The sequence below is a fragment of the Coniophora puteana genome (genome assembly GCF_000271625.1).
Source record: "Coniophora puteana RWD-64-598 SS2 unplaced genomic scaffold CONPUscaffold_12, whole genome shotgun sequence".
NCBI classification, from domain to species: domain Eukaryota; kingdom Fungi; phylum Basidiomycota; class Agaricomycetes; order Boletales; family Coniophoraceae; genus Coniophora; species Coniophora puteana.
The window spans coordinates 794,718-817,039 of NW_006913064.1; the positions used below are offsets into that span (position 1 = coordinate 794,718).

General features: G+C 53.7%; 7 protein-coding genes and 1 non-coding gene across 8 annotated transcripts; 6 read left to right on the top strand and 2 right to left on the bottom strand.

Annotated features, from left to right (window-relative positions):
- Nucleotides 1-47: 47 nt before the first annotated feature.
- Nucleotides 48-2,619, top strand: CONPUDRAFT_75996 (kinase-like protein; the record flags this gene model as incomplete). Its single annotated transcript, XM_007774245.1, has 11 exons — nt 48-311; nt 368-430; nt 489-686; nt 744-864; nt 968-1,162; nt 1,218-1,529; nt 1,602-1,636; nt 1,779-1,870; nt 1,927-2,077; nt 2,281-2,336; nt 2,541-2,619. The coding sequence occupies 11 exons, from the start codon at nt 48-50 to the stop codon at nt 2,617-2,619; spliced, it is 1,566 nt and encodes a 521-aa protein (XP_007772435.1).
- A 962-nt stretch (nt 2,620-3,581) lies between these two features.
- On the top strand, nt 3,582-6,192 carry CONPUDRAFT_146256 (kinase-like protein). The gene is made up of 11 exons (XM_007774438.1): nt 3,582-3,834; nt 3,915-3,989; nt 4,061-4,258; nt 4,314-4,344; nt 4,413-4,450; nt 4,506-4,721; nt 4,780-5,101; nt 5,158-5,216; nt 5,281-5,465; nt 5,527-5,822; nt 5,892-6,192. The coding sequence occupies exons 1-11, from the start codon at nt 3,586-3,588 to the stop codon at nt 5,972-5,974; spliced, it is 1,752 nt and encodes a 583-aa protein (XP_007772628.1). The 5' UTR covers nt 3,582-3,585; the 3' UTR covers nt 5,975-6,192.
- Nucleotides 6,193-6,749: 557 nt separating this feature from the next.
- On the top strand, nt 6,750-9,888 carry CONPUDRAFT_84387 (prolyl-tRNA synthetase). The gene is made up of 9 exons (XM_007774439.1): nt 6,750-7,338; nt 7,415-7,758; nt 7,813-7,906; nt 7,968-8,103; nt 8,157-8,221; nt 8,274-8,363; nt 8,433-9,052; nt 9,143-9,450; nt 9,598-9,888. Exons 1-9 carry the CDS (start codon nt 7,014-7,016, stop codon nt 9,755-9,757), a joined length of 2,142 nt encoding a protein of 713 aa, XP_007772629.1. The 5' UTR covers nt 6,750-7,013; the 3' UTR covers nt 9,758-9,888.
- A 1,215-nt stretch (nt 9,889-11,103) lies between these two features.
- On the top strand, nt 11,104-13,248 carry CONPUDRAFT_109764 (general substrate transporter). The gene is made up of 4 exons (XM_007774440.1): nt 11,104-11,182; nt 11,244-11,378; nt 11,439-12,237; nt 12,298-13,248. The coding sequence occupies exons 1-4, from the start codon at nt 11,165-11,167 to the stop codon at nt 12,915-12,917; spliced, it is 1,572 nt and encodes a 523-aa protein (XP_007772630.1). The 5' UTR covers nt 11,104-11,164; the 3' UTR covers nt 12,918-13,248.
- Nucleotides 13,249-15,315: 2,067 nt separating this feature from the next.
- CONPUDRAFT_92430 (GroES-like protein) lies at nt 15,316-16,998 on the top strand (the record flags this gene model as incomplete). The annotated part of the gene is made up of 8 exons (XM_007774441.1): nt 15,316-15,400; nt 15,661-15,716; nt 15,797-15,898; nt 15,965-16,068; nt 16,140-16,476; nt 16,555-16,698; nt 16,767-16,850; nt 16,909-16,998. 8 exons carry the CDS (start codon nt 15,316-15,318, stop codon nt 16,996-16,998), a joined length of 1,002 nt encoding a protein of 333 aa, XP_007772631.1.
- Nucleotides 16,999-17,016: 18 nt separating this feature from the next.
- On the bottom strand, nt 17,017-18,824 carry CONPUDRAFT_146260 (NAD(P)-binding protein). Its single transcript, XM_007774442.1, has 2 exons — nt 18,581-18,824; nt 17,017-18,520 (listed from the first exon to the last, which is right to left on the bottom strand). Exons 1-2 carry the CDS (start codon nt 18,812-18,814, stop codon nt 17,177-17,179), a joined length of 1,578 nt encoding a protein of 525 aa, XP_007772632.1. The 5' UTR covers nt 18,815-18,824; the 3' UTR covers nt 17,017-17,176.
- Nucleotides 18,825-21,004: 2,180 nt separating this feature from the next.
- CONPUDRAFT_76002 (DJ-1) lies at nt 21,005-22,043 on the bottom strand (the record flags this gene model as incomplete). Its single annotated transcript, XM_007774246.1, has 7 exons — nt 21,005-21,117; nt 21,188-21,198; nt 21,276-21,333; nt 21,406-21,501; nt 21,579-21,696; nt 21,761-21,908; nt 21,991-22,043. 7 exons carry the CDS (start codon nt 22,041-22,043, stop codon nt 21,005-21,007), a joined length of 597 nt encoding a protein of 198 aa, XP_007772436.1.
- A 172-nt stretch (nt 22,044-22,215) lies between these two features.
- On the top strand, nt 22,216-22,297 carry CONPUDRAFT_t100. Its single transcript has one exon. It is a non-coding gene; the product is annotated as a tRNA-Pro (tRNA).
- Nucleotides 22,298-22,322: the final 25 nt, after the last annotated feature.

A 22,322-nucleotide genomic window follows, 5' to 3' on the forward strand; every position in this document is an offset into this window, starting at 1 on the left:
CACTGTCAGAAGGTCGGATCTGACACTGACACTCAACTAACCTCACCATGAACGCTCGTCATCTAGGACCATATCCCCGTGCTAACGCCAATGAACTCCTACAAGTCGTGTTTTATGCAATCCTCCCCCTGAAAGAGCTTCCCGACTGGACTACCGCTATCAAAAATGGGAATGAAAGCCAAAGTGATCCCCCCAACCTAACTGGGAACGTCAAGGACCTGGGACGACATCCTGTAGCGCATGGAGGATATGGGGACATTTACGAGGCTAATCTTCAAATTGCGGCAGGAAAGCCTATGATAACTTTAAAGGTGTGATTTACAGTAATATAGTTTGCGTGGATAACCATATAATCAACCAACTCAAGGTGGCGGTCAAAGCTTTACGAAGGCCACCGCTGAATGACGTTGAGATGCGAAAGGGTAGAAAGGTCAGTATTTATTCGTATGTTACAATGTCACTTGCTCAGGCTCACCCTGCTCATTCAGAGGATTGGGCGTGAGCTTCGCGTTTGGAAACAACTTGACCACGAAAACATCATACCTTTGTGCGGATTAATCTATGATGAGGCCAAATTTGGCCCGTTTCCTGCTATGATTTGTCCTTGGGCTGAGCGTGGAAGTTTACACAGTTATATCAGTTCTTCGGATGGAACCCGTCTTTCTTCCCTCGAGAGATTTTGCATCGTATGTTGACTCGTGTTTTCTTCGGAGTTAATGCATAAGTGCACTTACCATGAATAGCTTAGAGACGTCGCCGCTGGACTACAATATCGTAAGAACATGTCTAATGTATCCATACAGCGAATAACGGGAGATAATTACAGTCCACTCTCGGGACATAGTACATGGAGATCTCACAAGTGTAAGTCCTTAGCAGCGGATATCGAGCAAATGTTCAAATTTGGTACACTACGCTGATATCTAGATTGCCGTTCCTTAGCTCAATGTCCTTATGAATGGCACAGGCCGAGCATGCCTGGCAGATTTTGGACTATCCACTATCATCGCGGAGTTTGGTAACACGTATTTCAGCTCTGTTAGACAGGGAGCACTCCGTTGGGCAGCCCCGGAAGCACTCATTATACCTCAGGAAGGAAAGGTTGTGCTACCTACAGCACGAGGGGATGTGTATTCCTTTGGTAGCATAATACTCCAGGCATGTATAAGCTCATCATTCAGCACCGAGTCCGTTGACTTGAAGCTAGGTTCTGTCAGGCAAAGTCCCGTACCACTATATCAAGAACGACAACGCACTTGTCGGTGAAGTTTATTTGCGGAAGAAACCAAGGAGGCTTTCGAGGCCCGTAATCGCAGACACTCACTGGAGTTTTATGGAGGAATGTTGGTTGTCAGAGAAAGATGGAGCTTATCGTCCTAGCGTGAAAGAGATTTGCAAGTTTGTCGATTCGCAAGTTGATCTCCACATCAAACGTACCGTTATCGTCATTCCCGTTTCCATCCCGATTGCAAGCCATATTAGCGACGCCAACTCTCTAAAACGTTACAACAACTATGATGATGGCCCAGGTGAGAATACAAACAAATTCAGCTGTCGCCACCCACCCACTGTTTGCATAGTACATCCAAACCTATCTATAGCGTTTGCCCGCGGTTTGTCCTCTCGTTATGCCCAGGTACCTTTTTGTCACTTCTTTCATCGTGGCTAGTTCATCCCATCTATGGTCAAAGATCATTTTGGACTCCGTTTTGCACGACCTGTCTTCAAGATTTGTCAGCCTTGCGAAGACCATACTAAGTCAAAATACAATGGCACAGGCAAAGGTGGCTTATCATCAAGTTGCAGAGGACCTCATCTTAACCGGCGAGGCCTTCAAAATACTAAAGCAGATATACAAAAGCCCGCCCTGGTGTGTGGTTTGAAGATACTAATAACCACAATAAATGAGCTCATATCAAATTTCAGTCGCCTCGCAATTCTTGCTGAAGAGTTGCATGACATATTGGAGATGGTTCTGCAGGGGCAAGATGTATCGAATACTCCGGAGAAGATATTTACTGCACTCCAGAAGCTGCTTAGATCCGTCGTCGAGGTATTGGACGCTGAGTTCCACGCCGTTCGTCATATCCTGTGGCCGCCTTATGAGGCCGGTTACACACATCGCACCAACAAATTACGGAAGCTACTAGACTTGCTAGAAGTTGCGAACCGAGCTGTTCCTCGTCTGCCACGTTCAATTCGACCGTCCGGGCCTCCTTCTCCGCCGCTTCCGACACTAGCATAGCCTACAAATTTTCATCATTTATGCATGGAAACTAGTCACACGCACCCGACCGATTGGGAAACAGAGGGCAGAAAGAAGGATCCGACACCAGGTGAGTCAGATTAACTTACGCTGAGTATTCGATTTCTCGAAACCCGACACAAAACGTCAATTCAACGTACTAGTAGAGGACTCAGATGATGAGGTCCTCATCAATGTGCAGCTGAAAGGACTCATGAGGCAAAAACAACGAAGCTCAAATAGGTTAGAGCAGGGTGACGCTGGATGTTGACAATATTAATGATATTGGTATTAGTATTAGTGAGGAGAGGGAGCGTTTGCATAATGCTAGCCATATTTTGGGCGCATTGCACGAATACTGGCCTATCAAGTGAATTTTATAAAATAAAATAAATGTGTGTAACACAGGGAAATTTGGTCATAACATTTCATTATTAATGTTCGGACCTACGCTTCTAGACTAGATTTAGTTACATGAGAACATAGCACGTACGTATACATAGCCTTTTGCGTGTACACTTTTCCGTTCCCACGCATTAAAATCGGACTTTGGTCCGACCACCACGCCCTAAACGTTGTCTATCGATATCCATCGCCAAGTTTAACTTCAAGTTTCTGCTAACGCATGTTAAGCACCGTGTTCCGAATCAGCCCCCCTTCTTGATCCTCTCTGTACAGCACGCTACCTCACAGCCGTGCGATCCAACCGTGACAAGCGGAGTGTTTCCCTAACATCCTCCGCTTTTTATAGAACCATGCACTGGCCGAGGCGTTGGCTATCGGCAACATGAGCCCTTGAGGCCCTTGTTCACCTCCTAATTTTCGTTGTGATCAACCTCTGTAGGGCCCCCACGACTCACTGCTTTCCCGCCTTGACCAGCCAACCGCAGGATCGATGAAACATCATCTGAGCAAAGTTTGAAAGCGCGGAGGCGCTTACCCGCCGTGTATTTTGAGGACCCACCTTGATCTCCGTCTCGAACATTACAAAACCAGGATATAAGTATAGACGCCCGATTTAGCGTCCCGCCGGCCGTGCTACGTCATTGTCGATGTTATTCGCCTCCCTTCCCTAGCATGGGGACAGAGACTTGCTGTACTACTTTCACCGCCAAATTCTTGAGGTTTGCCGAAGAACCGCAAGAATAATACAAAAATCTTCGACCATCGCATAACGTGCCGCAGCTACAGCATTAACAATGATTGTGTTGTCAAGTTGCCCTTGGTGGGGCCGCCGTCCTTCTTCACCTTTCATATCCGCAGCATAACTGCAGTCACGCATATATAGGCATGAAACATCTGATGACTTGGATGAACCTCTCCCATACCAGCTGCCGTCGATGAGCACTCCCCCATGGAGTGCGCCTTCGCTACCCGAAGTCGCATTTATAGCCCCTCGCGTCCCTCCTTTGAGAAGGAAACCATCATTCTGGAGCCATGTCGCCACCAAGCGAAACAGCAAGAACGATCCTCTTCCTGATCTCACTTCGGACATTACGGGTCTGAAGGGGCACCCGGTGGCAAATGGAGGCTATGGCGACATCTTCAAGGCTGTCTTGCGCATAAAAGGTGCGACCTCCGTGCTGCAGGTGTGTCTACTTTTTGGATCAAGCGCTGGATGGCTCCAAGAATGGCTCCAAGAATGGCTCACTAAACGGGCGATCAAAAGGTGGCAGTGAAGGCCGTGCGTCGGCCATTGCCAGTGGGAAACGATGCTGAGGTTCGCTTGCGGAAGGGTCGGAAAGTGAGGTTCTTGTGCAACAGCAAGTCGCTATTTCTGGAACTGAAACTGAACTTTTGATCTTCTTTGCCTAGAGGATTGGACGAGAGCTTCGCGTCTGGAAGAAGCTCAGACACGAGAACATACTGCCCCTCTGCGGCCTCGTGTATGATCAGGCCAATTTTGGTCCTTTTCCCGCAATGGTTTGTCCGTGGGCTAGCGGAGGCAATCTCAACAACTACATCGAGTCTTCGAGAGGGCTGCGCCTTTCCATGGCTGACAAATTTGATATCGTACGTCAAACAACGACACCTTCGGAGAATCAAGAGAACTTAATCACTAGCACAGCTGAACGATGTCACGTCCGGACTTCAGTATTGTTAGTCCAAATTTATGCCACTGTGACGCATCTATGATGCAAATATTGACGTTTATTCTTCCTCTCAGTGCACTCCCATGCTATTGTTCACGGGGATCTCACCAGTGTAGGTGGCATATAGCGTGTTATCAGCGCATCACCCAACACTTCTTTTCGCCTAGCCCAATATCCTCATGGACAGCGCCGGCCGTGCATGTCTGGCAGACTTTGGAATGTCTACCATCCTTGCAGAGTTCGGTAATTCTTACTTCAGCTCGGTCAGGCAAGGCGCAATTCGCTGGACAGCTCCTGAACTGCTCATTGAACCGGAGGATGGTACGTTGCTGATGCCTACTACGCAAGCGGACGTATATTCTTTCGGCAGCATCATGTTTCAGGTGTGTATAAATATAATCCCACCAACACACCTATCGTGTTTTGCTCATCTGACAGCAGGTTCTGTCCGGAAACATTCCATATCACCACATCAAGAATGAGTTGGTGGTCTTGACGGAAGTAGTCAAGAACCGGAGACCCCAACGATGTTCTGCTATCTCAGACATTTACTGGGACTTCCTGCAGATATGCTGGTCGACTCAGAATAGAGGAACTGGACGCCCTACTATTAATGAAGTATGCCGCTTCATCAGCTCACAGATAGACATCCACGCCGTGCCCACGATCATCGTCATCCCAATCCCAATATTGGGTGCGAAAAGTCTACGAGTTTCTCAACGTAAGCCGCTGAGGCGTCAGGTAAGCTATCAAAATGGAGCAGGTATGTGCGTACACAATGCTGCGCAAGTTTGGACCCCTCACAAATGACACGTAAAGTTCACCGGAGCCTGGCTAGCGCGGTGGACTTCATCTTTCGAGACAGGCGATTAACCCAGGTAATTTGAGTTTTCCTGACCGTTCTGATAAATCCGAACGAGCTATCTCATTATGACATGACAGATAGCCTTGGATATCGTCTGTCATGACTTGTGTTCCTGTCTCAATCGTCTAGCAAACGAAATCCTGACGAAGGTCTCAGACTACAACTTCCCTGAAATGAAGAAGCTCTACACTCGGCTTGGGGAGGACATCAACCTCATAGGTGAAGCTATCGCTCTGTTGAAGCAAGACATCCATCACCCCGGGTGCGTCAACAGATTCCAATGTGCTACCCAAGAAAATGAGCTCATACTTGACTTCCAACAGACTTGCTCCCTACGTCTCAAAGCTGCACCATATTTTGCAGACAGCCCTTCGTGACGAGGGCAGCCTCGATCCTTTGCCCGACACCGTCAGAAGGCTACTTCTTGGCCTTGCCAATGCCTTGCAAGCCGAATGGTCCTCCATCACAATGCTCCAGCCTGAGATCATCTGGCCTGTTTACCAGCTCTGCTACGACTCTTATGTCAAGAAAATCAGAACCATTGCTGATTCGCTTGATATTCCACGCCAGGAGGCGGCGACACGGACTTCACCAGGTCGACCATTGTTGACGCAGTCAGGTTCGGTCTTGCGTGGGCCTTTAGCTCCCTTACACCGACAAGTCAATTACGCTGATGATTCCTGTACAGATGCACGCTCCCCGTCGGGATGGTCTATAATAAATCGGCTTGGCAAGCTCAAGCTGAGTCCGAAGACGGGCAGAAACGAGTAACTTGTGAAAGGGTGATGGGTTGAGACAATGAAAGAGATTATTAGGAGCACGGAACTGGAAATGCGAGGACATGCAAAGGACACGCGCACTGGAAGATGGTTAAGGAGGGATGGACAAACAGCCGCGATGACTTGATCGCTGAACTGAGAGACCTTATACTTGGACACAAACGCAGACAGACGCTTTACTCAGAATCTCAAAATGATTGTAGTATCCTCAGATCCAACTCAGTCCAGCCACTGAGGGCAGCACAACGAAGTTTGAGTTTGTAGATACACACCACTCAAGTTTTGATGCACAAGCCTCAGGCTGCAAGTACGTGGCTGAGTTCGAGGGTACTTGGCATGCACGCGACTTCTCGAGTCCCCCAGGTCATGACGCATGTAGTTGAGCACATATCCACAAGGAGTTCGGAAGAGCGTCATTCATTGCTATGGAACCCGAGGCATGAGAAGAATTTGAAGTGCTGGCTTGCATTGGGACTGCACTGTCATGATGGACGTGTTTTGATACGTGTGGTGCGAATGCATGTGTTCTATTTAACGGGGGATGTACCCGTGGACCATGAGGTAGCAATGGGACACCATGCATGGCCACAAAGGTCTCCAATGCCATGAACATTGTCGTCCTGTGCTAGGAGCCTGCTGCCCCTGTGTACGCGACGCGTCTAAGGGTCGCTGGTCGTCAATTCATTACGCTTCGTGGGACCCGGCGGCGGTCTCTGACGCGAAAATTGCCAACCGGGACGCAACGTGCCACCCACCACCAGGAGCGACGGCAGACCAGGCGGATGCGTGCTGCATGGCGAGTTGCGGGACGAAGGACATGGCGGTCGGCGACGACGCGGGCGTGTTCTTCGAGCAGCGCAGGCCACCCACGATCTGATCACGTTTCTGCGCATCTGATAAAGCCCGAGTCACTTTTATATCCTAATCCCAATCCTAGTCAGACCGCGTACAAAACCCCTCACCCAAGCCCCAGCGCGCGTCGCACTCTCTCCTCGCTCTCCTCGAACTCGACGACGCCCAGCAGCAGCAGCATGTCGGACTCCTTCCTTCAGGCGCTCGAGGCGCTCTCCATCAAGCCCACCGCGCACGTCAACCACGCCGCGACGGCCTCCCCGCAGGAATGGCGCGACGCCCTCGCACAGGACGCATCCACCCCAGCGGGCTTCGAGCCCATCAAGGTCCTCGTCTTCAAGCCCAAGACCGCGAAGACGGCCACACCCGTCCCCGTCGTCGTGATCGCCCGTGATCAGACGGAGACGAGCTCGTCCGCGCTCGGCAAGAAGCTCAACCTCAAGGAGCTTCGCCTCGCGTCCGAGGACCTCCTCAGCGAGTTTTTCGCGCTCGATAAGAACTCTCGTGCGTTTCTCTCATTGGTTTTCTGTGCGGACATCGTGTTTTTAGACTGATATGATTACGCGCAACGCGACGGCAGTCTCCCCGCTTGCTATCAACCAGAGCATCTTCCCCAAAATCGTGACTGTCCTTGACTCATCGATCGAGTCATCCAACGCCCCCTTCGCTGTGCATGCCCTCTCTTCCTCGGCCACCGTCTTCCTCACAGGGAAGGAAATCGCATCATACATCACGAGTCTCGAGAACGAGGAGACGAAAGTCCAGGTGATCGACTTCGAGAGCCTGAAGAGCGACGGCGGCGTCGCCGCTGGCGTGACCGCCAAGCCGACTGTCAAGGAGAAGGATGATGCAAAGATCGAGGGCGCCGTGCAGATCGCTATTGGTGTGCGGAAGGATGGCGATTTCTCCGCCTGGTATCAGAACGTGAGTCGTTCCCCTTTCATCCTCGAACCCACCTTACTCACTAGAATCTCCCAGGTCCTGCTCAAGGCTGATATGCTGGAGTACTATAACGTCAGTGGGTGCTACATCCTGAAACCTTGGTCGTATAGCATCTGGGAGGAGATTCAAGGTGTGTTGCGACTATGGATCCAAGTATCGAGTTTGTACTAACTAACTCTCCCGTGGCCCAGAGTGGTTCAACAAGAGGATCAAGGCACTCGGCGTTCAGAACTCGTACTTCCCCATGTTCGTCTCATCCAAGGTCCTTGAACGAGAAAAGGACCACATCGAGGGGTTCTCTCCTGAGGTCGCATGGGTTACCAGAGCGTAAGCAGATTTTCTCTCTTCCTTTTACACGGTATGGCTCAGACACACGACAGTGGAAACTCAGAACTGGAGGAGCCAATTGCTATCCGGCCGACGTCAGAGACGGTCATGTACCCTTGTGAGAATTAGACAGGTCATGTCGGCGGACTTCATGCTCACCGAAAAAATAGACTACGCCAAATGGATCAAGAGCCACCGCGATCTGCCGCTGAAGCTGAACCAGTGGAACAGTGTCGTTCGCTGGGAGTTTAAACACCCTCGTAAGCACCAACGCTACGCACTTCTAGCCTCGGACCTGAAAATCCTGACCGTCTCCGCTTTCAATTTAGAGCCGTTCCTGAGAACGCGTGAATTCCTGTGGCAAGAAGGCCACACCGCCTTCCTGACCAAGGCCGAGTCAGACAAGGAAGTTATGGACATTCTCGATCTGTACCGCCGCGTCTATGAGGAGCTTCTGGCCGTCCCCGTGATCCCAGGTGTCAAGTCTGAAAAGGAGAAGTTCGCTGGCGGTCTTTATACCACTACCGTGGAGGGCTTCGTGCCGACGACGGGCCGGGGCATCCAGGGTGGCACGTCGCACTCGCTCGGGCAGAACTTCTCCAGGCCGGAGATGTTCAACATCGTGGTCGAGGACCCGAACGACCCGACGGGCCAGGGCAAGACGTACGTCTGGCAGAACTCTTGGGGTCTCTCGACGCGGACGATCGGCGTGATGACGATGATCCATGGCGATGACCAGGGTCTCGTTCTCCCCCCGCGTGTCGCGTCTATCCAGGTCGTCGTTGTGCCTTGCGGTATTACGGCGAAGACGTCCGATGCCGATCGGGCTAAGATTAATGGTGCTTGCGAGGAGCTCGCGCAGACGCTCATCAAGGCCGATATCAGGGCCAAGGCAGACCTTCGGGACGGTTATACCCCCGGCTACAAGTTCAACGACTGGGAACAGAAGGTGTGTTTTGTTTTGGGCGCAAGCCTGAAGTTGACGCCCTTCCGACTCGGACCTATGTGCTCACGATCATTTTGTCTTATTTTCTGCCAGGGTGTCCCGCTCCGACTCGAGATCGGACCCAACGATCTTGCCAAGCAGCAGACTGTCGCCGTGCGCCGCCACTCGGGCGCTAAGACGCCGGTGCCTCTGGCTGACATTGGCTCCACGGTGTCGGGTCTGTTGGAGACTGTGCAGAAGGACATGTACACGAAGGCGAAGAAGGAATACGACTCGCGCCTGATCGAGGTCACGCGCTGGGAGGACGTGGTGCCCACGCTCAACAACAAGTGCGTCGCGGTGATCCCGTGGTGCGAGGTCGAGGCGTGCGAGGACGACATCAAGGAGCGGAGTGCGCAAGTGTGAGTCGACAGCTCATCTCTCCCTTTCATCCTCTAGCTCTCCATCGTTGGCCCGGGGTATTCGTCCCGGAGCAGCCATTCATTCGTTCATTTGGTTTTCATTGTTGTCTTCGGAGGCTGACTGGGATCTCGTCTTCTCTTGGGCAGTTCCGGTCCGACGGACGAGAGGGCTCCTTCAGCGGGCGCAAAGTCGCTGTGCATTCCGTTCGACCAGGCACGTTGGACGCCCATTGTGCCTGGGCAGACCAAGTGCCCGGCGTGTGGCCAGGACGCCAAACGGTGGACCATGTTTGGTCGGTCTTACTAAGTGCGAGGCGCAAGCGTAAGAAAGTTATGTTGAAAGAAGTACTATATTTCTTTAGGTTAGAAGTTCGAGGTTTCGTGCGGTAATTACATGTGTGCTTGTTCTTTTGGAGGAGAATCATAATCCAGTTTGATGGTATGTACAGAGCGTTTGTGCAAAACGTTTGGTGTCGTCCGACCGAAAAGGTATGTGGGGTCGATCGGGTGGCTACGTGTGTTTCGATCAGGCTGTCAATTTGCATCACAGAATGAGCAGACGTTGACGTCGTCCGGTCAGGTACAGCCCTGAATAGGCCCTGACTCCCACACGCGTCTCGGAGTCTCTCGCTCGGGCAGGTGGAAGAAGGAGATCGATTAGGCTTCAGAGCCGCAAAAAGTCTCATCCCACGGACAGGCGTCAGAACAAACCCCGCGCGTTTCGGGAGGTACTTACCCGATACGGAAGGAACATGGGGCTTCTGCCAGGGGCCGTTTTCGACCCCGCGATGGTTTGTGGAGGTTTGCAGCTGTGGAGAATGGTGATGAACGCCCTGACGGGATGCCTCTTTCGGAGTGTCCTCCGAGCGCTCGTCGACCCTGCCAGCGCCTCCGACAATGCTCGACATGGCCGACGGACACGATGCTCATGTCACTCATGGCCAGTGACGTCCTTCGCGGCTGCAAGGGGAATGGGGAGCGAAGCGGTTGTCACCCATGCATGCCGATCAACAAAATGTCTTGCGATGCTCAATACCGGAAGATGAATTCCATTGCTAGCGCCCGCAACTTGCCCACGGGCGGAGCAGAGAATGATCTGGACGTTGCTGGATTCCAGGCACGACAAGGACGACCATCAAATCGGACGCACTCCAGCCCCGCCAGTCTGGGCAAGAACATCGGAGAATCGCTGGCCAGAATTTTGATGAATGTGGGGAGTCTGCCTTCCGTTTCAATGGGGTTGTAACCCCAGATCCTGATTCACGAGCCACCCTCCTCCACCTTTTCTTGTCAGCTTTGGTCTCAGCTCGTGTCCAAATGTCTCTGAACTTGCAGAGCGCAGGCAACACACCATATACACCACTTTACACCACTCGTGCCAGCTCTCTACAGCGGCCGGGATGCTGCGCCTGGAGGTTGTCAACAATCTGACACTGACACTCCTCCTCCTTATGTGCGCGAAAAAAGGCTAAAAAGCACCCTCCGTTGTCAATTGTGTCCATGTGCAGGTCGCGTACCGGAGGACCTCATGACTTCCATCATATACTGATCCCTTCCTTATTCAAATCATGCCAACGCCCTGCCACGCCCCAGACCCATGCGGGACTGTCAGCTGCCGGTTACCCTGTCGGTCACTATATAAACCGATCCTCTTCTCCATCCCCACTTCCTCAAGTGCTCTCTTCCCTTCTTCGCTTCCGAAGAAACCCTCACCATGTCGCTCGGCAAAGGGGTACGTCTCCTCCATCTTATCGACTTGCCCGACACCGACTCACGCGTCCTTTGTTTTATAGTATAGCGCTCGCGTCGCCTCCAATGCCTACCTCGTAGGCACCTTCGCATGTATTGGTGGAGGCCTCTTCGGTCTGGACATTGCGTCCATGTCCGGAGTGCTCAACAACCAGGCCTACTTCGAAGTTTTCGACCACGTACGTTGATCTCTATTTATCGTCTCCTTGATGCCGTTTTAACATCCATCTTCCTTCCAGCCCGGCTCCAATGCCCAGGGTGCCATTGTCGCGGCCATGCCTGCCGGCTCGCTCATCGGTGCCCTCACCGTGACCAAGCTCGCCGACGCGATCGGTCGTAAGAAGACCATTCTTCTCGCTGGTCTCGTCTGGGTTGTCGGCTCCATCCTTCAGAGCGCCGCTCAAGAGCGCGGTATGCTCGTCGCCGGTCGTATCATCAACGGTTTCTCCGTCGGTCTCTATTCCGCCACCGTCCCCGTCTACCAGTCCGAGGTCACCCACCCGGCGCTCCGTGGTCGCTTCGTCTCCTTCCAGCAGTGGGCCATCACCTGGGGTATCATGTTGCAGTACTTTGTCCAATTCGGCTGCTCCTACATCGCCGGCGAGGCCTCCTTCCGTATTCCATGGGGTCTCCAACTCGTCCCTGCCCTCGTCCTCACCCTCGGCATGCTCTACTTCCCCGAGTCGCCCCGTTGGCTCATCGACCGCGGCGAGGACGACCAGGCGCTCCAGATTCTCGCTGACCTCCACGGTGGAGGCAACACCAACGACGAGCTCGTCCTGCTCGAGTGGGAGGAGATCAAGCAGCAGGTCACCTTCGAGCGCACCGAGGGCGCCAAGTCCTACCTCGATCTGCTCAAGCCTGGTATCCGCCGCCGTGTCTTCCTTGGTGCCTCGATGCAGATGTGGTCTCAGCTTTCCGGCATGAACGTCATGATGTACTACATTATCTACGTCTTCGAGGGCGCTGGTCTCACCGGTACCCGTGGTAACCTCATTGCCGACTCCGTCCAGTATGTCCTCAACGTGCTCTTCACGAGTAAGTTTTTTGCGCACTCGCGTTGCGATTTATGAACAGTATGCTAATCCGATGTTATAGTCCCCGCCATCATCTACATTGACCGCTGGGGCCGTCGTCCTCTCATCATCATTGGCACATTCCTCATGGGCTTCTTCCTCTCCCTCGTCGGTGGTCTCCAGGGCGGCTTCGGAGAGTGGGGCAATGTCGACGGCTCGCGTGTCTGGGTCATCAACGGCCACGAGGGTGTCACCAAGGGTGTTATCGTCTGCTCGTACCTCTTCGTCTGCTCGTTCGCCATCACGCTCGGCCCCGTCTCGTGGACGTACCCCGCCGAGATCTTCCCGATGCGCGTGCGCGGCAAGGCCGTGGCCGTCTCGACCGCGGTCAACTGGCTGTTCAACTTCGCGCTCGCGTGGGCTGTGCCGCCCGCTCTGGCTGCGATCGGGTGGAAGACGTACTTGATCTTCGCGGCGTTCAACTTCGCTGCGTGCATCCAGTTCTTCTTCATGTTCCCCGAGACGGCGCAGCGCACGCTCGAGGAGGTTGAGGAGATCTTTGCGCAGGGCCACATGTTCCAGGCCTGGAAGATCGGCCGCGACGTCGGCAAGAAGAACCTCGCGCAGGTCCAGAACGAGAACGCGGAGCTCAACGAGAAGCTCGGAGAGAAGGAGGGCTCGATCGAGAAGGATTCCGCATAAGCTCCCCCGCTTTTTGGACCTTTTTCGCGTCTCCGTTTCCTTCTTCTCCTCCTCTTCTTCTTCTTCTCCTTGATCGTGGGTTCTTGCGCCGGAAGGAAGGGTTCTTTCCGCCGCTGCTGTTGTTTTCGCTTCTTACCCGACTATCTTAGTATCCCTCCCCCTCCAAGGCTAGGCGCATCTTAGTGTACACGTACTTCACGGCTGTGGTGTTGTGAGAAACACTCGCTGGACGTCTATCCCTGTCTTCTTTGCGTATTTGCCTTGTAAGCTATGGACGACTGTAATTCCATACCACTTGGAATGAAAATCCAAAAAACTTCATACCCCCTCCTTTCAAGCTCAAGTGTGAATATTGCCGCGTATGATCAGTCCGAGTCCTCTTCATGACGCCACGATGAGCGCCTGAGCTTGGGTGTTGCTTTGCGTCGGGATTGCGTTCACGCGCCGGTGTGAGCACCGAGTCGCGCAAACCTTACGTCACGCCAACAGGCGCCCTCGATACGCTGTGATAAATGTGATTCAGTTGACAGGCACGAGTGACGCTCTCTTGAGCAATTTGACGATTTATGAGTCGGAGTGATCTGAGCCTGGTGGTTGGCGTCGGCGGTGTGACCTCCGAGCGGAGAGCACGCCGCTTTCAATGTGCTCGTTTTTTGCATGATAGATCGGTCCTCGAAGGTCTACTTGAATACGGTAGCCCAATCTCCTTCTCCTCACCGCTTGCGAACTGAGAACGCAGCGAGGACACACCGTTGGTGACCCTGGAGTCCAGTGCGCTCACGGCGTTTGCGCCTTTCCCGACGTCGCCGAGGGCGCAAGCTTAAGGAGAGTCATTACATAGTATTGAAAGCCCTGCCAAGATCGCATCTCACACGCCGTCGCATGGCGGACTGAGCTGGGTTCACATGCACGCACGGCAGGGCCCGGCCGGATCGTCGTGTGCGACGACTGTGACGGGGTTTTGGTGCGAGTCTATTCCATTTCATACCCGAAGCGGACGGACTCCTCGAGTTTTGTGGTTGAGGTCCGTCCAGCCCGGACATTCCGTGCCTCTGCCCGTTGCACCAGTGTGGACCGTCCGTGCACTTCAACTCCTAGACGACTTGGATGAGCATGTTAAGTAGGACACAGAACGAGTGGACTGTGAACAGGAGCACGGATCGCGTCGTGCAGAGGCCAGTGATGGATCGCAAGGCGCAAGGAAGGCTAAGTACGTACGTACCTGCACGGAGGGGAACAAGAGCTTACTCTAATGAGGTGCGTGGGTGCATTCTTCCGAAGAGCCCATTCAATAATGCAATGTTGCAAACGTTTGATCGCGCAATTGAGTGTTAGCACCAGCACTGCACCAGCTGACTGAAGCACACCTTTGGAAGGGTCCGATCATCTATAGGGCGGTGGTTGTTTCCTTTCTTTCATACTGCTGCAATGTGCCTAAAGATCCCTTACAGGTTACATAAATACTACCGCGTGTTCTCTCCGTTTCGTGGCTGTCCAAAATCCCGACGCCTACCTTTTCTCAGCCACTTCATCATGCTCGCCAACTTCGCATGGCCCGGTTCTTCGTTAGATCACCGGTTTGTTGGCTATCCGTGTGCTCTATGGATTTAACTTGCTTCCGTCTGGGGTTGTCTGGGGTAGCGGGGGACGAATCACGACTCGAGATAAGGACGGGGACGCAGCATGCACAAGATAAGCTATCTGGCGATGTTGTCAACCCCGCCGTCAGCTGTACGGGCAGATCTCGACAACGTCTTTGTTCTCCTGTTTGCATGTACAGTTTCACGGAATGGTCCCGAGAGACTAACATGCTGATTATCACTAACCTGAAAGCTACTGTAGTAGCAGTGGCTTGACTGTGGCTGCACTATGCGCGTCTTGGTCTCTTGCATCGCTGCCACCGACGCATACTCCGGAGCAACCTCTGGACTTCCATCATGGTAGCAGCGACACGGTCATTCTATCGCTGGGCTCACTTCGCTCGACGAAGTAGTATCTCTCACGCGACGGACACTTTGCCCATTCAATCATGGTGTTATATCCATAGTCTGCTAAACGATTTGCCACTGCAACAAACCGAACTGACGGGCTTCTCGTCGTTATCCCCACGGGCCGATCACGAGTCGAGCAATGAGCACGGCTCGCACGTGGTGGAGCTCGCCGATATCCCGGTCGCTGCTGACGACTCACAGTCCCTGGTTGACGCAGCTTGCTGTTGCGATAGATCACCCCCATCATGTCGATGCTCAAGTCGGTCAAGAGAGCGGTAAGCTCACCAGTATCTTCCGATTGCATCTTGATGTTGAACTTTGATGATGTCTTGGCGGATTAGCTTAGCAAAGGCGAGAAAGGCGAGAAGGGAGAGAGCAAAGACGCTGCGAGCAAGGATGCGGCGACGATGAACGCCGTGTATTACCAGGCGGTGCGTCCATCATACTCTCATGATAGGATACCTAACTCAGCCGCCGCTTGCAGCCCAAACAGTTCGACGTGCGCTCCGTCCCTGTCCCTTCCATATCCGATGACGAGATCTTGATCAAAGGTAGGTTAAGTTTCCCGACAGAACCTACCGAACAATCACACTGAAGGGCTTCGACGCGGTTTGACCATTAACGTTATCGCTCGCACTTTGTGCCCTGTGCCTTCAATCCAGTCTCCTGCTGCGGTACGTGTGCCTTTTGGGTTTCTCGTCCGTGGCGGCACGTTCCAGGCTGATAAGGACTCGTCTTCCTCTGGTGAGCAGGCATCTGCGGCACGGACTCTCACGTCCATGAAGGGGAGTTCATCGCCAAGTTCCCTGTGCGTCCGCTTCCATCTCCTCGCTACCAGCGTGATCGCCGCGTTCATGTACGACGGACCACTGATATTGCGGGCGCTAGCTTATCCCGGGCCACGAGGTGATCGGTGTCGTCGAGAAGGTGGGCAAGGGCGTGGAGGGGTTTGCGAAAGGTGACCGATGCGTCGCGGATCCGTCGTCCGTCGTGAGTGCTCCGAGGCGATTTTGACTCGATGTTGTTGTGAAGAGCTGAGGCGGGGATACGTGCTAGTGCGAGCGGTGCTTCTACTGCCGACGCGGCCAGCCTCTGCTCTGCGAGGACTACAACGGCAAAGGCGTCACCACGGCGGGCGGATTCGCCGAATACATCGTCTTGTGCGCGTCTTGATCCCTCTTGCATCATGCGCATGCAATAATCAAGCACCACACCCCTGATAACCCCGCAGCTCGGCAGCCAAAGTATACAAGATCCACAACCTCACCGACGAAGAAGCTACGCTCGTCGAGCCCGCCGCATGCGCGATCCACGGCGTCGACAAGCTCGCCGCGCCCGTGGGCATCGAGGCGCTCGTCATCGGCGCGGGGCCCACGGGCCTCATCCTCGCGCAGCTGCTCAAGCTCAACGGCGCCGCGCGCGTCGTCGTCGCCGCGAATCGGGGCATCAAGACGCGCATCGCGCAGGAGCTCGGCGCGGCGGACGAGTATGTCGAGCTGGACAGGGAGGCGCCCGAGGCGCAGTGGGCGAGGATTAGGGAGGAGAATCCGTATGGGTTTGATGTGGTGGTGCGTGCTAGTGCTTGAAGTTGGCGTGGTGGGGGTGTGCGCTTGCGTCGGATGTTGACGACGGGTGTGCATTTTTAGGTCGAGGCGACGGGATCTGAGAAGGTTGCGAATGACTCGATCAACTATGTCCGCCGGGGCGGGACGCTGATGGTGTACGGCGTGTACGCTAACAGTGCCCAGGTCCACTGGGCGCCATCCAAGATCTTCGGAGATGAGATCAGGGTAAGTAACTGTCTTCACTCAGCTTACCTGTTGGTTCTTGTTCGACGTAGCTGACGATTTTACTGCAGATCATCGGCTCGTTCGCGCAGATGCATTGCTTCCCTCGTGCAGTACAGTATCTTGACAGCGGGAAGATCAAGGTCAAGGGCATGGTACGTTTATCTGAACGCAGGTGTGGTATTTCTGGGTACGTGCTAATTGGCAAACCAGGTTACGGACGTGTTCAAGATCGACGAGTACCAGAAGGCCCTGGACAAGATGAGCAGCCGGGATGCACTCAAGATTGTTGTGAAGCCATGACGAGGGACAGTGGCGTCCGGTTGTAAGAATAGGCACTGCAATGAGTGAAGTCTGTATGATACCTCTATACACCAAAACCCTAGCAATACGATGGGGGAGCGTGTATTCCACTGTCGATAAACAACCTGAAGCAACGTCACTCTTGAATGTCACTGCCGCTCTAACTGTTCCACACCAACTAATTAGGTATCGTCTCCGCTCCCTTCTCCACCGCCCTCTGCACCTTATCGACGCCCCGCTGAGCCTTGACCATCCCAAACCCGAAGCTGACCCCTCCCGACATCGAGCGCTCCTCGCCGTTCTGCCCCGCCTTGAAATAATCCTCCGCGGTACGGCACAGGCCCTGCAGCGACGTGTACGGCCCCGAGTACCCGATGCCGCCCTGCTCGGGCGCCCGCCGCGCGCGCGAGTCGTCGAACACAAGGTGCACGCTCGTGAGCGCGAACAGCGGCGGCTGCAGATTGACGACGTCCCCGTCGAGATCGGGCACGAGCGCGCGGGCGAGCGCGCGCACGAGGGGCGGGGCGGAGGGCGCGGTGAGGAAGGCGCGGGTGAGGTAGATGGCCTCGAAGAGCTGCGCGAGGAGGAGCATCGCGGTGGAGGACATGCGCGGGAAGACGGTCTCTGGGTCGAGCGTGTTGAGCGCGGTGTAGGCGTCGCCGTATGTCATTGGCGGGCCGGCGTCGGTGATGGTGAATGCTTGGCCGCCCACGTCTGGTCTGCTCGGGGAGGCGCTGCCGCTGCTGCTTGGGGCGTCGGCCGAGGAGGCGAGGAGGCACGCCTCGTATTGGAGGTGTGCGAGCGCGCAATTCTCAATGTACACAAAGGAGTGGAGGATGTGGTTGACCCACGTCGGGTTGTGTTTCCGTACGAGATACGCTCCGCAGAGAATGTCCCCGCCGGGCCCGAACACGCCGTTCCCGGGTCGGACGCAACCCGTGCGGAGCCTGCGTCCGTCTTTGCTGGTAGGCGAGAGGTGCGCGGCGCGAACGGCGCGCTCTCCGCGGATCTTGCTCGCCGCGTAGTTCGAGAAGAAGTCATCGTGCCGCGTCGGGACGAGGGCGTCGTTGTCGTCGATCAGCTGCACGAAGTGCGCGGGCTCCCGCTCCCATGGCCAGAGCCAGAAGCGCGAGCGGCGCACGGCGACAGACCCCGAGGAGGTGTACACCATCGCGGATGCGCCGATCGCCTTGGCTGCACTGATGACGTTCTGCACGCCCTGCTCGTTTACGCGCGTCGACCGGGGGAGGAGCGAGAGGTGTCGCTCGTAGAAGCGGATGTTGGCGGCGGTGTGAAAGACGGTCGTGTGTGCATCTTCTTCTGGGAGGGGCCAGGGGGCGGTGAATGCGTCATCGACGGCCTTGGAGTCTGAAACGTCGACCTTGAAGAAGGCTACGGATTTGGCTGGGCCGCTCAAAAGGTCGGGCCGTGTAGGCTGGCGAATGTCGAGGATGCGTATGCGTCGTGGATCCTCTCCGCGCTCAATGAGCTGAAGGACTATCCATCCGCCGAGGAACCCAGCCTAGAGGGTTCAAGTAAGATGCATCGTAATAGCAAAGCGATGATTAGAACTTGGACGTACACCACCGATGACGATGTACCGACGCCCAGTCTTGAGCGGCAAGTGTTGTTTAACCGAGATCGGCTCCCTCTTTAGTTTCTCGGCTACGGCGTGTGTGCTCTCCGGAGTGAAGCGCTCGGGTGAGTATTTGGTTGCCTCGGGTGGGAGAACCTCCAATTTTGCGTCATTGAGGCGGATATACGCATAGAGAAAGGCAACGAATGCACCGAGCCCTGCTACCAGAATAAAGAGCATGACGGGCGTCCGGAAGAGAAGTTAGGACGTCCGTCGGGACATTTTGGGCTTTAGGGACAAGCATGCAAACCTCGGGGGATTTGGAACAGCAGCGCGAGAAACAGGGGTCAGATCCAGTGCATGCATATATAAGCGTCTCAATTATGCCATAATATTCACGTCATCCCGCGAACGTCATCCGGAAGTGTATCTACGAACTCAAACCCCCTTGTACTGTCTACAGCTAGTGACTTCGGAACTGAGCTGGTTTTGAGGATGCTAGAGTCATTATAAAGCGTCTGTCTCAGGCTGCGTTTGTGTCCAAGTCTAAGGTCTTTCATTTCAGCGTCTGAGTCCGAGTCAAATATTGATTGCTGTTTGTCCATCTCTTCTTAGTCATTTTCCCATGCGCATGTTCTTTGCATATCTTCGCATTTCCAGTTACATGCTCCCACTATTCTCTTTCATTTTCTCGACTTGCCACCCTTTCCCCCGACTTCTGTCATTCGCCTGTCCTGCCAACTCTCGTTTCTGCCCATCTTTGGACTCAACTTGAGCTTGTCAAACCGTTATAGACCATCCTGGCGGGGAACGTGCATCTGTACAGTAATTATCAGCGTAATTGACGTGTCGGTGTAAGGGAGCTAAAGGTTCACGCAAGACCGAACCTGACTGGGTCAACGATAGTCGACCTGGGAAATTCCGTGTCGCCGCCCCCTGACAAGGAATATCAAGCGAGTAAGCGATGACTTTGAATTTTTTTTTGACATAAGAGTCGTAGTAGAGCTAGTAAACAGGCCAGATGATTTCAGGCTGGAGCATCGTGATGGACGACCATTCGGCTTGCAATGCATTGGCAAGGGCAAGAAGTAGTCTTCTGACGGTGGCGGGCAAAGGACCGAGGCTGCCTTCGTCACGAAGGGCTGTCTGCAATATATGGTGCAGCTTTAAGGCATAGGGAGCAAGTCTGTTGGAAGTCAATTATGAGCTCATTTTCTTGGGTAGCCCATTGGAACCTGAATTGACGCACCCGGGGTGATGGATGTCTTGCTTCAACAGAGCGATAGCTTCACCTATCAGGTTGATGTCCTCCCCAAGTCGAGCGTAGTCTAAGAGCTTCTTCACTTCAAGGAAATTATAGTCAGAATCATTCTTCAGAATTTCGCTTGCTAGGCGATTGAGACGGGAACACAAGTCATGACAGACAATATCCAAGGCTATCTGTCATGTCATAGCGAGATAGCTCGTTCGGTTTTGTCAGAATAGTCAGGAAAACTCAAATTCCCTGGGTTAGTCGCCTGTCTCGAGGGATGAGGTCCACGGCGCTAGCCAGGCTCCGGTGGACTTTATGAATGTCATTTGAGGGTCCAAATTGACGCAGCACTATATAGGCACATACCTGCTCCGTTTTGATAGCTTACCTGACGCCTCAACGGTTTGCGTTGAGAAACTCGTAGACTTTTCGCACCCAGTATTGGGATTAGATTGACGATTATCGTGGGCACGGCGTGGATGTCCATCTGTGAGCCGATAAAGCGGCATACTTACTCAGGCTTCATCAATAGTAGGGCGTCCAGCCTTCCCCCTATTCTGAGTCGACCAGCATATCTGCAGGAAGTTCCAGTAAATGTCTGAGATAGCAGAACATCGCTAGGGGCTCCGATTTTTGACGACTTCCGTCAAGACCACCCACTCGTTCTTGATGTGGTGATATGGAATGTTTCCTGATAGAACCTGTTTTTGGAAGACCAAAACACCATAGGTTTATTATCGCCGACGTTATGAAACCGGCGTTGTAATGAAGCTAGAGACCTAAGCAAGACCGGACCCGACTGGGTCAACGATGATCGACCTGGTAAAATCCGTGAGCTCGTTCCCCGGGCCTGGTGTGGATCATCAAGCGACTCAGAGTCGACGATGACTCTATGTTTCCTGGCGTATATACATAAGACTGTAGCGGGTAGAGGATCGAGGCTGCCTGCAGAATACGATACAAAGTAAAGCGTTCATCCCCCGGATTGAGGATACATGTATTCGCACCACATGTATCAATACAGATATATCATGACAGTGTCCCGACGCTCGCTGGTGTCAAGCCAGCGCTAGCAATAAATGACGCTCTTCCGAATTCCTTGTGGATATGTGCTCAGCCACATCATGACCTGGAGAACTCGAGAAGTCGTGTGCATGCCAAGTGCCGCAGGTTTTGCATCAAAACTTTAGTGGTGTGCCTGCGGGGAAAACCATGGGTCCAATAGTCTCATCACGCTTGCCTGCGCCGGCGAGCAACTCGACAAGCTTGAATGCGAATGGGAACGCAGTACCTGGAAAGTGATCCGCTCGTCAACAACCCACCCACACGATTCCAGACAACGCAACGCAAATCAAGCGTACCTGGGCCACGGCTAGAGCAAAGTTTTTTGATATCATTCGTTCAAATGCATTCGCATAGATGACGATGAAAAAGTGCGAGCACGCGTACCTTGTGATGAGTTTTCCGGACTTCGAGACGACAACAGGCTCGTCCGAATACGCGAACTCTGCGTATGACGCAAGGATGGTGTCAAGCAGTCAAGCTTACACGTGGCAAACGCGAAGGATCGACCACTCACTCTCCTTAAGTTGGTCCTTGATAGAGGGGTGCGAGGTAAGCTCCTGCTCGCCGATGGTGTCGCCTCCATCGGCAGATGTCAGCGCGGCCAAGCTGCCTGCCAACCACCGCCAACTCAGCTCTGCTCGCGATGACCGCAGGAAGTAATTCGAGCCCCACCTGCGCAAATCATACCGACTATTCTGCCCGGCTTCTCGTGGTACGCCCTCACTAGCTCCTGCACCGCCGCCGTCTCGGATATCGTCTTGGCTCCCTGCGCGCCGCCTGGGACGATCAGCGCATCGTACTTTTCCTACATGCGAGCGGATTCCGTGCAGTTAGCATTTGAAGGCGGCAACGTGCAAAGACCGCATTACGGGACCAGACTCGGACGGGTTGAAGATCGTGTCAGGAACGATCTTGACTCCTCTGGAGCACGTCGCATGCGTCGCGGACGAAGAAGCGGAGACGAGGGCGGACGTGCACTCAATCCCGGCGCGGACGAGGGTGTCGTATGCGATGGTGCTGCGTATGTGTGAATAAGCCAGGTTGAGGGAGGGCTGGGTCAGCATGGGGATCGGACGGTCTTGTGGCTTGGAAGGCGTACAACTCCATCTCCTCCGTACCATCTGCGATGAGGATCAACACTTTCTTAGCCATTGTAAGTCGTGAAGGTAGTAAACTCGAGAGATATCGCTATCCTCTTCATCATAGCAGGACTTTGCATACCAGGAAAGGTGATGACGTAGTAGGCAAAGAATGGGCGAAAGACGATTGGTGAATTCAGCTGACAACGGTGAATAAGTATGGTACAGATTAACATCTTTCAACCGGTCCAATGGTCTAGTGGTAAGATACTTGCTTTGGGTACACACAATTGCAAGGGATCCTGGGTTCGAATCCCAGTTGGACCCTTTTTGCCCTCTTTTGACTTTCGGG

Excerpts from the sequence above, each read along its gene's own strand:
- CONPUDRAFT_146256 (XM_007774438.1), top strand. The coding sequence starts at position 3,586 with ATGAGCACTCCCCCATGGAGTGCGCCTTCGCTACCCGAAGTCGCATTT. Across the intron at positions 4,259-4,313 it reads TGGCTGACAAATTTGATATC|CTGAACGATGTCACGTCCGG; the intron begins GTACGTCAAACA and ends TCACTAGCACAG. Across the intron at positions 5,466-5,526 it reads CAAGACATCCATCACCCCGG|ACTTGCTCCCTACGTCTCAA; the intron begins GTGCGTCAACAG and ends GACTTCCAACAG.
- CONPUDRAFT_84387 (XM_007774439.1), top strand. The coding sequence starts at position 7,014 with ATGTCGGACTCCTTCCTTCAGGCGCTCGAGGCGCTCTCCATCAAGCCC. Across the intron at positions 9,053-9,142 it reads TCAACGACTGGGAACAGAAG|GGTGTCCCGCTCCGACTCGA; the intron begins GTGTGTTTTGTT and ends ATTTTCTGCCAG. Across the intron at positions 9,451-9,597 it reads AAGGAGCGGAGTGCGCAAGT|TTCCGGTCCGACGGACGAGA; the intron begins GTGAGTCGACAG and ends TCTCTTGGGCAG.
- CONPUDRAFT_109764 (XM_007774440.1), top strand. Across the intron at positions 11,379-11,438 it reads ACTTCGAAGTTTTCGACCAC|CCCGGCTCCAATGCCCAGGG; the intron begins GTACGTTGATCT and ends TCTTCCTTCCAG. Across the intron at positions 12,238-12,297 it reads CCTCAACGTGCTCTTCACGA|TCCCCGCCATCATCTACATT; the intron begins GTAAGTTTTTTG and ends CCGATGTTATAG.
- CONPUDRAFT_146260 (XM_007774442.1), bottom strand. The coding sequence starts at position 18,814 with ATGCTCTTTATTCTGGTAGCAGGGCTCGGTGCATTCGTTGCCTTTCTC. Across the intron at positions 18,521-18,580 it reads GGTACATCGTCATCGGTGGT|GCTGGGTTCCTCGGCGGATG; the intron begins GTACGTCCAAGT and ends TGAACCCTCTAG.